The sequence below is a fragment of the Danio rerio genome, chromosome 13 (assembly GCF_049306965.1).
Source record: "Danio rerio strain Tuebingen ecotype United States chromosome 13, GRCz12tu, whole genome shotgun sequence".
Lineage (NCBI taxonomy): Eukaryota > Metazoa > Chordata > Actinopteri > Cypriniformes > Danionidae > Danio > Danio rerio.
In genome coordinates this window covers 36,521,111-36,535,955 of record NC_133188.1, presented here as the reverse complement: position 1 = coordinate 36,535,955, position 14,845 = coordinate 36,521,111, and the positions used below count along the sequence as shown (strand labels likewise).

Below are 14,845 nucleotides of genomic sequence, written 5' to 3'. Positions count from 1 at the left end.
AAAAAAAACCTGCCGCAGCTTCCGGTTCATGCTTTAATGCTCATGGTATTTTTCAGATGGTGGGGTGTGTGTCAGCGTTGTGTGTCGTGGGACTGAAACGTGCCCGTGTGGTGGATCTCACAGCTGGCTGGTTCCTGCAATGCTGTCTCCTCCTGAGTCTCTCCTCATCGCCTGTATTCGCAGAGGCAACTACATTGAGGCACAGCAGGTGAGACCACAATCCAGTGTCCTTCCTGTGATGAATATGATGAAGTTGCCAAATCGTCACCTAAGAATTATAAGGTTCTATCTGACATTTTTGTCAAAATTGAGTTATTGACTTATTCTTATTAAATGACAACTCAATTGCATTATGGGATGTTTTTTTATAAGTTGTTTACATTTCAAGACTTTTTATTTAAAAAAACAAATGTTACACACATACTGTTTGCTATGGAATGCAAAAACTTTGAAGCTCAATATCTCAAAATCATTCAGAACGCAGAGAGAACCTTATAATGACGAAATGTTGAAATATGGATACCCCTCTGTGTCTGTTATGATCAAACCAGGAAAATTTTAGCATTCTCTCTATGCTTTTTTTCTGTAACCTGCTTTTTAGTCAATATAAGTTCAGACTAAGGTTTTTACAGTTTTGCATTTTAAAATAGTTTTTTTGTTTTGTTGCTGGAATATAAATTTCAGTTTAGTTTTAGTTTATTTTATTTAATAGTTTTATAAGTTTTAATAAAATCTTTATGTTGTGAACACGTCTATTAAGTTTTTAAGTATTTAGTTTCATTTTTAGTTGTAAGAATTAACAGAACGTATACAGTGTCATCCAAAGCAAAGTTTTAAGTGTTTTCTAAAGCTTAGGGTTACTCTTGTGCTAACCTCTTAGTAATAAAAATTCAATAATTGTTTAAACACACACTGAACCCAAAACCACACGAATGCAATCAAATAAAGTAAAGAATATATATATATTTTTCAATTAAGACAAACCTCTTCATATTAAAGATCATTTATGTAGTACATGTTCAGTTTACTTTTTCATCAAATAAAGAATAAATTAAGTTTATATATAAAAAAGATGTTTAATCATACTTAACTGATGTGTTTGGCTGTAAAAGCACCATCTACTGTATTGCTGTAAGCTAGCTCAAGTCAGATTTGCAGACACAAAATGAGTTCTTATATGTTCTGAAAACTTTATTTATTAAACTAAATTTTTTTTTATTATTATTTTATATTAGTTAGTATTTCATTGACTCTTCTTAGCTTCAGTTTTTCATTTATTTTAAATTTAAAATAAAACTTTATTTAACTTAAATATTTTTTGACCACAGGTTTTAGTGTTAGTTTTCATTTTCTACTGTATCCTAGATTCAGAGCCATGTTTCTGGGCTTCTAATTGTCATGTGTCTATGTATGTTTGTTAGGTGATTGCGATGTATGGTTTGGAGAACTCTGAGTGTGCGGGGGAGCTGGTCTTTATGGACCGGTACAGGGAGGTTCTGATTGAGCTGGCTCAGGTGGAGCAAAAGATCGAGAGCCAGTCCCTTTCGACATCCTCTTCATCTTCAGAGGGTCTGGGCACACTGGGTGCCACTCCAGCAGGCAGGACCAGAATGGGCAGCAGCAGCAGATTAACACTCAAGAGCATCGGAAGTGCTGCAGCTGCAGGTATTACATGCACACATAGGGGTGTGCAATATTGACCCCCCCCAACAAAAAGTCAATATTTTGGGGGATTTTTATCGCTAATGGTAATTTAACAATATTTTGTCTAATGTGTTGGTGCATTGACTGATGTAGGCCTGTAATGGATAAATAAATGTGACTTTAAATATGCCAAGAGGTGGCAGCATGGCTTTGTTTTGATGTGTGAGTCAATGAATTTCCCTCTAATATTTTAATCGCACGTTGGTAACACTTTACAATAAGGTCGTATTAGTTAATGTTAATTAAAGTATTTACTAAGATGAACAAACAATGAACAATACATTTATTACAGTATTTGTTGACGTTAGTTAATGAAAATACAGTTGTCTATTGTTAGTTCCTGTTTACTCATGATCCATTAACTAATGTTAACTGAATGGATTTGTTTGTTAATAATGCATTAGCAAATTAAAGACTTTTAGAGATCAGTAGTGTTTAAGAATGTGTTCATCAGAGCTCACATGTTAACAGGAAATTGAAGATTTAAATAAAAAGTCAATATAATTGGTACCGAGGTTAATAGTTTCAATAAAAGAATAAGGTGTGCCATATTTTTGTAAATTAGTAATAATGTCTGACATCCTTGCCCTTTCTTTCCTTAGGTATGGCTTTCTATTCAATTTCTGATGTGGCTGATCGTTTAATGAGTACCCCGAGCAGGCCGATACCTTGTCTAGAGGACAGTTACTGGCTCTCCCAGTGCACTATAGACTCGCCTGACTTCGTGCGACCCCTTGTGGAAGAGTTGAGCCCTGCAGCGATGGCAGCCTTTGACCTGTCCTGCTGTCAGTGCCAGCTATGGAAAACATCCCGGCAGCTGCTGGAGACTGCAGAGAGAAGACTCAGCAGCTTTCTAGAAGCCAGAGGTAAGTTCACATCAAGCAGCTTCATCTGGACTTTTATGTTTGCTGACTTATTTTGCCTACTGCAGGTGTACGAGTTGATCCAAAAGTTCCTCATGCCAACGGAATTAGAGGATTCCCTTCAGTACTGCAACAAATCAGCAAGATCCTTAATAAAACCTCCACCAACAAAGGCATGAGTAAAACAGGTTTGAAGGCTGTGCACACACTCATTTTATTTGTTAAATATAAATCTTTAGTTGAACACTTTTCTTTCTCTAGACTGTAATGGAGAGGAGAATGCTGTCTGTAGCCCTTTTGGCTGCAGTGCACAGGAAGTGCTGCTGTCTTGTCATTCAACATTAACAGAGGAAAGCATCACCATCCAGCAAAACCTGAATCAGCGCCTTGAGGTCACGCTTCAAACCCTGTCCTCTGCCACCAACACCTCAGGTACTAGTAAAGGGAGCAAGGCATCGCTTTAGTACAATTAATTGTGAAATGTTGAAACCGGAACACAAATTTTGCTAACGTTCCTTCTAGTGTGTCTGGTGTTTTTTTTAAATATTATTTTAAGAAATATTAAAATTTGCTAAAAATGTGAGGCTCAAACGTTTAAGTCGCCTCTTGTGGCTGACTACAGTACAGGTCATAAACTCATGCCCTCTCCATGTAAATAATGGGTGGTGAGACAAACTAAAGTCTAATAATTTTTCCTGAACATGGTTTTTGGTGGTCACCCCATCTTTTTGCCTTCACTTTTCTTCAGTTAACAGAAGTGGAAATGTGTTCTCCATCTTTTTGTTGTTGTTGGTGGTGGTGATTAATTAATTTTTATTGCATTTCTAAATATCTGTTCTGTATTGTACAGGGGGTCATATAAATGGGTCAAATAAAATTATATTCAGCCAAAAGATAACTTTACTTACAAATTATGTTATTTTTACTTTTTTACCATTTTTATAAATGTGTAAAATGACACAATTTAATTCTTATGGGCTTTTTATTGGTGTTTGTTTCCACTATATAAAAGGAAAAATGCTTTGGAAAAATCAGATTGATGACAAATTTAAAATGTAGATACAATTCAGTATCTTATCTTATTCCCTAGCTTTAATCCTTATGCCATGATTTACCAGAACGTTTATGTCTGATGTGATTTACAAAGAATTTCATTGGCTTCAGTAATTAAATGTTTTGGCAGCTTGTCTTCAATAATGGATGGACTGGGGAGGAGCTTTTTATTCTTAATAATTTACAGCTCTGTAAAATATATATTTTACTTACATATATACTTTATATTAAGATCTGATTACAAGGAATATTTTACATCAACCTATTGTCATTTTCTGCTCTAAATGACCGCAATCTTATTTTAAAATTAAAGACGCATCGTATAATTATTATTATTTTTTTTTACTAAACCACAATTTAATACCTACATATTAATAATGGCTAATTCAGAGAAACAGTAAACGTGTGGTAGTGCTTACTTCTTTTTTTTTCAAAGCTGTATGCATTTTTAAATCCAATGTATGAACACATTCAAAAGCTGGTCAGTTTTCTGTGTTGTGATTTGTTCAAATGTTGTTCTTCTGCAGTAGACAGTCTGGTGGGAAGCAATCTCCTGACGGCACTGGCTGAACAGGCTGCTCTCAAGCAGTCTGAACTGGATTGTCACCCGGTGCGGACAGCAATGAAACAGCTCCTACAGTATCTGGACCAGCTCTGCCCGCTTGTGCCTGATGGTGCTCCTGACAGACCTGATTACATACGCAGCTTCTTCGATTACGTCAATGTATTGGCTTCAGTACTGGTGCGCAGTTTGGGGTCAGAGGGTAAGACTCGAGATAACAGTAAACTAAATTATTGAAATGAAATGTTCATAAAGAGTTGCTAACTGTGATTATATTTGATCTCAGATCAGTCCACTGTGGTGAAATTGGGAAATCCTCTTTTACTGTTGCTCCAGTCGCCAGCCCAGCTTCTCTCTCACCTACTGTTTGACAGACAGGTGTCACCTGATAGGTAACAAAGATCAGTCTTTCTTAATCCTTGTGTATTTTTCTAATTTACTTTCCCCATCGACTTCCATTATTATGACAATGTTTTGATTGCAATGCCATGGCACCCAATAATCATGCATTCATAATTGTTGGGAAACATGAATTGTGAATTTTTTTTTTTTTTTTTTTTTTTTTTTTTTTTTTTTACTGTTGATCATCAGTTGGCATCATTACCCATTTTGATAGACCTGGGCAATACAACAATTTCTGGCTTTTATATGGAATAAAACAATAAAATTATAGTGTGCATGCATAAATACACATAAAGCCCTGTTCATCAACCTTTCCAAAGCTTTTGATACAGTGCATCATACCTTGCTGTTACAGCGCCTCAAAAGTATTGGTTTGTCTGATCACGATATATTATCTCGAAAATCGAAATCAGTGTGTTCAAGCGGATGGCCTTGTTTCTAGTGCTTTGAACAGAACTAAAGGAGTTCCACAGGGTTCAGTACTGGGGCCTCTTCTTTGTAATATATATATAAATATATATATATATATATATAATATTGATCAAACAATATATCAGCACGCTAACCACTAGGTTATTGCACCAACATATGTTTTTGTTGAAAACATGTATTTCAATGAAATTTCAAAAACATTTTACTCATCCTAAACTTTTGAACCATAGTGTATGTATTTATGCAAGTATTTATGAATTTATGCGTATGTGTGCTTTGTAAATAATTATTTTGTTATTATATAAATATTATATATCAAAAATGCAAGACTTTATTATTACGCTGATGATCCAGTCATATAGACAGCTGCATCTACACCCAATTTACACCCAATTTGGCCCTTTTTCAACTACAGGTTGCTTTTAATGTATTTCAATATCACTTATTCGAGTTAAAGCTGTTTTAATTGCAGATGAAACAAAACTTATGTTCTTTTCAAATTCAAAACAAACTGAGCAAAAGCTAGGTTCTATTCCTACTACTCATGTCGCAGAGATTGAATTGATGTCCCAGTACAAATATCTTTGAATTTTAACTGATGATACACTTTCTTTTAGTTCTCACATTTAGGAATTGGTGAAAAAATTTAAAGTGATTTCAGGCTTCTGTTTTAGAATTAAGAACTGCCTTTCTTTTAATGCTAAAAAGAAGCTGGTTGATGCAACATTTATGTCGATATTGGACTACAGTGATGTTATCTGTTTGCATTGGATACTGTTTACCATGGAGCACTAAGATTTATAACTAAATCTTAGTACTAAATCTTACTTATCATTGTATATTGTATAGTAGGGTAGGTTGGTCCGCTTTGTCTATTCGTAGGCTCAGGCATTGGCATGTCTTTGTTTACAAATCTATATTGGGTTTACTCCCATCATATCTCCAGTACATTTATAAAAACCTTTCCTCAACTATGGCCTTCGGTCACAGGATATTTATTTACTGTCTGTTCCTAAAGTGCAGACTGCAATAGGAAAAAAAGGCTTTTAAATACGCAGCACCTTTTGCATGGAATAATCTACAAACAAAGTTGCAGTTTAAGGGATTGATTTCACTTAATTAAAAAAAAAAGAGAATAAATGATTTAGAAGTTGAAACACAGGCTTAAAGATGTTTTGAATAGTTTGTTTGTCAGTGTAATTTATGTTAACTGACAATTATTTTTTGTTTGTTGTCTGTTAGTCCCATGTGATGTGTATACTGCCTAATCTTGGCCAGGACACTCTTGTAAAAGAAATTTTTAATCTCAATGTGTCTTTCCGGGTAAAATAAAGGTTATGAAAATACACTTACTATGTTCACTATGTTCTGAGAGCTGAGCTGCTCATTTTGATCTTCTCAGACATATCAAGGAAAGTGCACGAAGGTCTCTTTCCCTCATACACACGCACTATACACTGTATAACTCCACATAAATGCCCGAAATTAATGACCACAGATGATCAACAGAAAAGATTTAAAATCAAGAATGCATTATTATATGGTGTCTCAGCTTTGCAATCAAAAATGTAATTATAATGGAAGTCAATTGGGCAAAACAGCCGCTAACATAACGAAAGGGCAGAAAAACTGCCCAAATTAAGACTCAAAATCTCCTCTGAGTGGATGAAAACATCCCCAACTGCACACTAGGGTTATAGTGCTGGAGATGTAAAGGGTAGATTTCTTTATAATGAGTCATATCTGTGTCTCTTGTCAGGGTTCTGTCTCTTCTGCAGCAGGAGCGTCTTCGTTTGAGTGTGCAGCAGGTCGTAGTTCAGCGCTGCTGTGAAACTCTCCCTCTCTGGGACTCCAGAGCTGTAAACTTTTCTCAGAGGGTCTCAGGACTCAACGGTGGAGCTTTCTGTCCAGCCAGCATTGCCTCAATTCTCCAGCAGTATGCTCAAGATTGTAGCCCTTCCCTTGACCTCTCTGACCCCACCACGACCTCTGATCCCAGCTCTGAGTCAGAGGTCTCAGTGGAGGACGTGTCTGCCGCGTCCACCAGCCTCTCCACCTCTCCGCCCTCGCCATCTTCATCCTCCCCTTCCTCTTCTTTTCTCCTCACTCCATCTGCGCTGTCTTTCCTGAAGTCTCGTTCTCCTCTGGTTGCCGCTCTGGCTTGCCTCAGTGCCAGTAGGGGTGGCGTGACCCGCGTGACCTCCTCCGGTTGGTCAGGTTTGCCTTCATATTTTCGTGGATCTGGACGTAAAGAGGCGGTTCTGGATGGAGAGCAGATCTCGAGGGAAGGGGAAGCCCTGCTTAAGAACTTTCCAATTCTGAGAATGTACTTGCGGACTATGGCCGAACCAGTCCTGGGGGTCTCATTGGAAGCAGATGAGGGTCTCGGGGTGGCCCTCTGTGGGAAGCCTGTGGTGGGGATGCTGTTTTCAGGTCTGCAGGGCAATGCGGCGCAGGCAATGGCTGCTGAGGCGTTTCAGCAAGCCCTGAACAACGGCGATCTGAACAGAGCTTTAGATCTGCTAGAGCTCTATGCACAACCGTGCAGCCAGGAGGGGGCACTGCGAGACAAACTGCTGGCTTTCACTGCACTGCAAGGTAAGATTCATCTAGTCCAGTGTTTCTCAACCTCGAGGACCACCAACACTGCATGGATTGGATGTCTTCTTTGTCTGTCACACCCATTAAAGGTCTTTTAGTCTCTTCTGATGAGCTGGTGATCTGAATCAGGTGTGTTTAGTTAAGGAGACATGAAAAATTTGCAGAGCTGGTGGTCCTCCAGTAACATGGTTGAGAAACACTCTAGTCAATGCTGAAAAAAAGATGGCTGTTTTAGTTTTTGCTCCTGATTCTTTCACTTGGTATTTGTAAATCCAAGATGTAAAAAACACCTGTGTAGTTACCTGTATATAACCTAGTACATTATTGCGTAACTACACTGTAAACCACAGTGCAACCAATAAACATGTAGTGTCAAATTGGTCTGAAGATCTAATGTGCAATTAGAAGATAGACAGTGAAGTTCCATTTCACATGGACTTAAATGGCCATGAACCCCTACTCTTTTGGGCGTGGAGTGCTGCGTAAAGTGGGTGGAGTGGGCGTGGCCACCTGAGCAGGGGAGAGAGAGAGGGTAAAGTCTAGATCAGATACACGGCTGACCGGAAGTGCATTTTTTTTTTTGTCACTGTGATGGTCGGGGTGGGAATAGGTGTTAAAAAATACAATTTATTGGGTAATTCAATAGATAGCATAAATAATACTCTCTACAACTACGGTTTTTAGGTTACTGTGATGGTTGGGGTGGGGGGACGTTAATAAAATTCAATTAATTTAATAAATAATATACATAATTCTTGATAACTTCTGGCCCCAACCATATCCGATTTACCAACTAAGAAAGAGGGGAGCAAGCAACAGTTGTCAGCTGACTTGCAAAATGAGACACATACCATGAGGAGACCCATGATTTTATAGTTTACAAAGTTAAAATGCAATGAAATAAACAGTAATTTAATGTCCTCCTGTTAATGCCCTGCTGTCATTGCTGTTATTCGTAATTAAATATACACGTAACCACAATTTGTTATGTCATTATAAAGATAACCGTGTTTATATAAACACAATAAATGAGGAGGACTATTCTCCTACTCAATCCCCGGGTCTGAATGCAGACACAGTGGATAGCATTGCAGCAGGTCTCTTGCCGTGTCTATTCCAACCATTAGCCCTGTTGGTAATTTGTATTAGCCCTCCATTAGCCCTGGAGAATTTGTAACATGTGCAAACACAGCACCACAGGTATAGGCGACATGTCTGAATGGTACCTGGTAAGGAAGTCAGCTGATAAAAGACAAAGTTGGTCAATCTCCAATTCTCGTACAGCTCTACCGACAAAAATGTTTGTTAACACACACAAATCTGTTAAAATCTCCAAAAAAAGTACTCGAGGATCTTTTTGAACCTTTAAAATGTATGCCTATTGAAGTGATTTGTATAAAAATACAAATAAAAAAAATCTCAAAATTGAAACCGTAATAAGATGAACAATAATGAGATGTTTAATTTCAGTTATTAGTTGCATCATATTGTTAAGAGCAATTGTCAATATTAATGGCTGTTTAGTTTAAGAATTCCTTTAAATTCATTGAAATTAGGGCTGCACAATCTTGGAAAGATATGACATTGTGATTTTGGGATTATTATTATTTTTTTTACGATAAATATAGGTTAAGTTCTGTGTCTCCACAAGTCTCATGTGTTTTGACCTGTGGTTTCTGGTCAACTATAATCATAACTCAACTAAATATCTCACAACAGATTAAAAAAAAAAAAAAAAAAACTGATATGCCTTGGAAAGCACTAAATTAAGCTCATACTTTACTGGAGATGCTGTGCCAGGATAATAATAAAATATTACAGATGGTCCTTGACAAGGCCATAAATAAGAAAGATTAACCATTATCTTTCTTTCTGTGCCTCTTTTTGAAGAATCCAGCAGTGCTGAGCAGTTGTTTCGTGTACGGGACTGGGAGCTGCGTGGACGTGTGGTTCTGCAGGGTTTGGACCGCTGGCCTTTACAACAGTGTTTAGATTTACTGCACTTCTGTCTCAGTGACCAGAACACCAAAGATCCACTCCGAGAGCAGCTTCAGCAGAGGAAACAGGAGCTGGACATGTATCAGCGGGTCAGTCTGACATGGCATTATTCTGTGTCAATATTAGGCTGATCTTTACGGCTAGATTTATTTGTATTGCAATATGCTTCAATCAATACTTTGTGTTTTGAGTTAACAAGAGAAAACAATTGAAGCATGTCACCTTCTGGCTGTATTTATTATGCTCCAGATAGAGGCTGTTTTAGAATTGTAATAAGTGCCAATTAATGCACAGATACACTGTCAATTTCAGAACGTGATTGTTAACATGATTTTGTTGCATAGATGCTGAGATTGCAGCCTTCATTGCCATGGGAGACGTGGCAGGAGTTGAGGGAGGAGTCAACAAAAAATCCTGAATCTGTCTTCAGTCAAATGCTGGAGGCCAGGGTGAGTCTATAGAAACCTTTACAATCAATCTTTTTTTTTTTTTACTACATGTGAGTTTTTGTGTAAAAACAGCTAGAAGAAAGAGTTAAAGAGCACGATCGAGAGATAAGCTATATTATACCATGCATAATGCATTATTGTCTTATTGTAGAAAAGCACTTATATTTGTGTTTAAACTTTGGATAAATGTGTGTTTGTGTTTGTTTGTTCTCAGGAATTTGAGTTGTGCGCCCAGTGGGTGCAGCTTTATTCAGTTTCTGATCAGTCTGGAATGCAGCTGCAGACCGAACACCTGCTGTACCTCCTAGAACACAATCACACAGAAGAGGCTTTCCAGGTGTGTGTGTGTGTGTTTCTGCTGGCTTTATTTGCATAGAAATTAGGGCTGCACAATATAACATTTTAGCATCGATATCACGCGGCTCATCGGAGCACATCACACCTCTCCTCAGGTCTTCACACTGGCTCTCAGTTACATTCAGAATAGATTTTAGAGTATTATTATTTGTCTATAATTCACTAAATGGCCTAGGACCTCAATACAATACAGATATGCTCACTCAATAGAAACCTAACAGATGACTCGGATCATTACGATCAAGTAAATTACAGATTCTAAGGGTTTAGTCAAAGCAGGGTGAATTAGCCTTCAGTAGCTACACCCTGCGCTGCTGGAATCAGCTTCCGGAAATGATCAGATGTGCTCCAACATTAGACGCATTCAAATCAAGACTGAAAACACATCTGTTTAGCTGTGCCTTACTGAATGAGCACTGTGCTAAAACCTGTTTTAATACATTTTAATCTGTTTTTATCTGTTTTAATATTTTTTTTATGTTCTTATACTTGTCTCTTTTATTCCTGTTTATGTAAAGCACTTTGAATTGCCACTATGTATGAAATGTGCCATATAAAATATAAACTTGTCTTGCCTAGTCACATTGCACATATATGCAGTGTTGGGTTGGGATTATAGTTGACCAAATCCACAGATCAAAACACATGATATTTGTGGAGACACTTAATTTAACCATCATTGAGTAAAATTTCAACATGTTCATGTGTTTTAAGGCATTTGTGAGCATTTTATGGGTTTTCGATACATTTTAGGAGAACATAAAGAGCATAAATAAGTTTAATAAAGATACATTGTATTGAATTAATTATATGATTATGATGCAATGCCGTTTTACATTTGATTAATTTCTGTACCCAAATACTGTTAGACTCTCCCCAGAAAATCCATAAAGCACTGTTTGTTTCACTTTAACATTTGTTCCATTGTGTTCATGACTGTAGTTTGTTTATTATATGTATATAATAAACTATGTTGAATATGTATATATATCACACCCATACAAAATCATCCGAATCGATCTAAACAATGACTTTTCAAATAGAGCTATTTAAGTCATCTGGTGAAATTGTATTTGTATCACAATATTTATTGGAGGAAAAAAAAAATGCAATGTCAAATTTTTTAAATATTGTGCAGCCCTAATAGAAATGAGTGTACTGTGTCTGTTTCATGTTAGTATTAATATTGTTAGTTTTTATGATATCTATAAGCTTGTCTGCACCAAAACAGTGACAAAATTTGCATTTAGAAAATATAAACCTGATATAAACATACAAAGCTGGCGGTTTGTCACTTTCTTCCAAATGGATTGATGCTTTTTTTGACGTCACCTTATACTTGAGTTTCTCATCAAATCTTGACCAATCAAATGCTCTCTAGTATCTGACATGTCCCGCCCCCTTCAAGACGCTTTACATTTGATACGCCTGAGCTAAACCACTTTCACTGACAGAGCTGTGATTAACAAAATGCTATTGGCTGTTTTTTAAAAAGGAGAGTAGCTTCTCTGTCCCACCCTCTCTTCATCTTTTGGTTGAGATTACGTCAAACATTGAATGAAAATGTACATTTCAAAAGCACTTCACGGTCCTTCAAGATCAAAATCACTTTATTTTAGATTTGAATATAATGAATATAATGTATATGAAGTCTTCTATTATGTGTATCAAGGCTGCATCTATATGATTTTTAAAATACAGTGAAATGGTAATTTGTAAAATGTGTTTACAGTATAAAAAATATGTTTTGTAATTGATACATTTTACATTGTGATGTGATGATAGAATTTAGCTGACCTTAGATTTTTGCTTCAGAAAGGGTTTTAATATTTTTATATGCTTAGTGTTGTCTGCCTGTGTGTGTGTGTGTGAGTGTGAAATTAAAGTCTTTATTGTCACTTTTTATAAATAAAATGCATTGTTTTGGAATAAAATATTGCTTTGTAAAACTCTTTTCAAAGAAAATTATGTAATAATGTCCGATGTAATAATGTCCCAATACAGTTGAAGTCAGAGCTATTTGCTCCCCTTTAAAAAAAAATTTAATATATATTTCCCAAATGATGTTTAACAGAGCAAGGAAAATTTCACAGTATGTCTGATAATATTTTTTCTTCTGAAAGTTTTATTTGTTTTATTTCAAATAGAATACAAGCAGTTTTTAATTTTTTAAAAGCCATTTTAAGGTCAATATTATTAGCTCCCTCAAGCTATATATTTATATATTTTTTTCGATAGTCTACAGAACAAACCATCGTTATGCAATAACGATGACCCTAATTACCCTAACCTGCCTAGTGAACCTTACCTATTAACCTAGTTAAGCCTTTAAATGTGACCTTAAGCTGTGTAGAAGTGTCTTAAAAATATCTAGTCAAATAGTATTTACTGTCATCATGGCAAAGATAAAATAAGTCAGTCATTAGAAATGAGTTACTTAAACTATTATGTTTAGAAATGAAAAACTCTTCTCTCTATTAAACAGAAATTGAGGAAAAAATAAACAGGGGGCTAATAATTCAGGGGTGCTAATATGTCTGACGTAAACTGTATCTCTCTGCATGCAGCTCCTGGAGGCTCTCTCTGACTCAATGGGTTTGGAGGTCAGCGAGCGAGCCCTGGATCGAAGACCTGGATTGGCTGCCTGTCATTTCCTCTCAGATTATCTTACCTTGCACTTCCAGAGTCAGATGACCCCAGCAAGGAGACGCCACATCCATGCCCTGCACCTTGGCTCTAAAGTGAGGATGTTTAACCTGATCAGATAGCACACTGAATCTCCTGCTACCAGATCTCTTGACAGTATGCCTGTTGCAGGTTCTGCTGACTCTGCCAGAAGCGTCTCGCCAGGACTATTTTTCCCTGCTCTCTGATCCGCTTCTCATGCTGGAGCAGATGCTGATGAATCTAAAGGTTGACTGGGCGGCTGTTGCCATCACGACTCTGCGGAGCCTTCTGCTGGCACAGGACGCTGGTATCACCACCCAGCACATTGACACCCTACTGGCTGATTACGCCCGCAAGGCTCTTGACTTTCCTTATGCTCCCAGAGAGTGGTCACGTTCTGGTGAGTTGGAGCAGTGTTGAAAACAAGCATTTATGTCAATACTTAAGTGTTTGCAATGTAACTCATCTGGTCTCTCTCTTTTTCTCTCAGACTCTGTCATTAGTCTGCAAGATGCATTTCTGCAGTGTCCAGCTCAGGAGAGTTGCCCATCTTCTCCAAGCCACACACCTCCTCCATCAACAGGTAAGAAGCACACCATCCTCAATGATCAAACCTTTTTTTAGTCGCACCAGATTTTGGAGGCTACACTACTAAAACTACTTCTAGTTATTCTAATAGTCCTACAGTTATGTGATGGATTGTGTATATCAGGCATGTCCAAACTCGGTCCTGGAGGCAGAAAGTTTCTAGTATATCTACTAAGAGCTTGATTAGCTGGTTCAACTGTGTTTGATTAGGGTTGGAGCTTAGCTCTCCAGGACACCAGCCCTCCAGGACCAAGTTTGGACATCCTTGGTGTATATGCTTTGCTGAAAAGATCTGCTTTTAATCTAGTTTTGAACTGAGAGTGTGGGTCTAGCCTTGGACACTATCAGGAAGACTATGCTAGAGTTTAGGAGCCATATATAAGAAGGCTCAACCTCCTTTAGTAAACTTTGCTATTCTGGGTACTACCAGAAGGTCTGAGTTTATTAGTCACTCCACATTTGGAGGATACTCTACTAAAACTACTTCTAGTTATTCTAACAGTCCTACAGTTATGTAATGGAATATGTATATGCTTTTCTGAGTCTCGGACATTATCAGGAAGACTATTCCAGAGTTTAGGAGCCATATATATATATAAGAAGGTTTGACCTCCTTTAGTGGACTTTGCTATTCTACCAGAAGCCCTTAGTTTATTAGTTTATTAGTTTATGACGACCTCATAGTTTAGAAGTCAAGTTTGTATACACTTTTTTTATTCATTTTAAATTTTTTTAGGAGGCACACCCATGCAAACACCCTCTAGTGAGAGACGTCCCAGTGGGAAAAAGATCCGGCCACTGGCCACCCCTTTCACCCCTCCAGAGAAAACCCCTGACCGCAAAGACTGGATCCCAGACCACAAACAGCACATCTGCATGGTCTGCCAGAGGGAGAGATTCACCATGGTGAGTAAGCTTAGGTGATCAGATGCACTCGCAATTTCATGTTATCTTGGTAAGTTTCTCTATATGAATTTGAGAGTCTTTTAATAAACCTTCTCTTGGGTCAGTTTAACAGACGGCACCACTGCAGACGCTGTGGCAGACTGGTGTGCCATTCCTGCTCCAGCAAGAAGATGGCAGTAGCCGGCTTTGACGAGCCGGTCAGAGTTTGTGACCAATGCTACAACTTCTTTCACACAGAGTAAGACAGATGCACTCATATATTT

General features: G+C 37.5%; 1 protein-coding gene across 4 annotated transcripts in view; it reads left to right on the top strand.

Annotated features, from left to right (window-relative positions):
* The window catches only part of zfyve26 (zinc finger, FYVE domain containing 26), a 49,169-nt gene that overhangs the window by 18,430 nt on the left and 15,894 nt on the right, over positions 1-14,845 (top strand). For all 4 annotated transcript variants that reach the window (XM_073919324.1, XM_073919323.1, XM_003199733.7 and 1 more), the window contains 16 exons: positions 57-208; positions 1,422-1,665; positions 2,307-2,570; positions 2,636-2,755; positions 2,829-2,999; positions 4,148-4,384; positions 4,469-4,574; positions 6,776-7,614; positions 9,508-9,704; positions 9,960-10,064; positions 10,279-10,401; positions 12,989-13,162; positions 13,239-13,488; positions 13,579-13,671; positions 14,413-14,582; positions 14,687-14,820. In XM_073919324.1, coding sequence (XP_073775425.1) covers positions 57-208; positions 1,422-1,665; positions 2,307-2,570; positions 2,636-2,755; positions 2,829-2,999; positions 4,148-4,384; positions 4,469-4,574; positions 6,776-7,614; positions 9,508-9,704; positions 9,960-10,064; positions 10,279-10,401; positions 12,989-13,162; positions 13,239-13,488; positions 13,579-13,671; positions 14,413-14,582; positions 14,687-14,820 — 3,379 coding nt within the window. The remainder of the gene's footprint in view (positions 1-56; positions 209-1,421; positions 1,666-2,306; positions 2,571-2,635; positions 2,756-2,828; positions 3,000-4,147; positions 4,385-4,468; positions 4,575-6,775; positions 7,615-9,507; positions 9,705-9,959; positions 10,065-10,278; positions 10,402-12,988; positions 13,163-13,238; positions 13,489-13,578; positions 13,672-14,412; positions 14,583-14,686; positions 14,821-14,845) is intronic.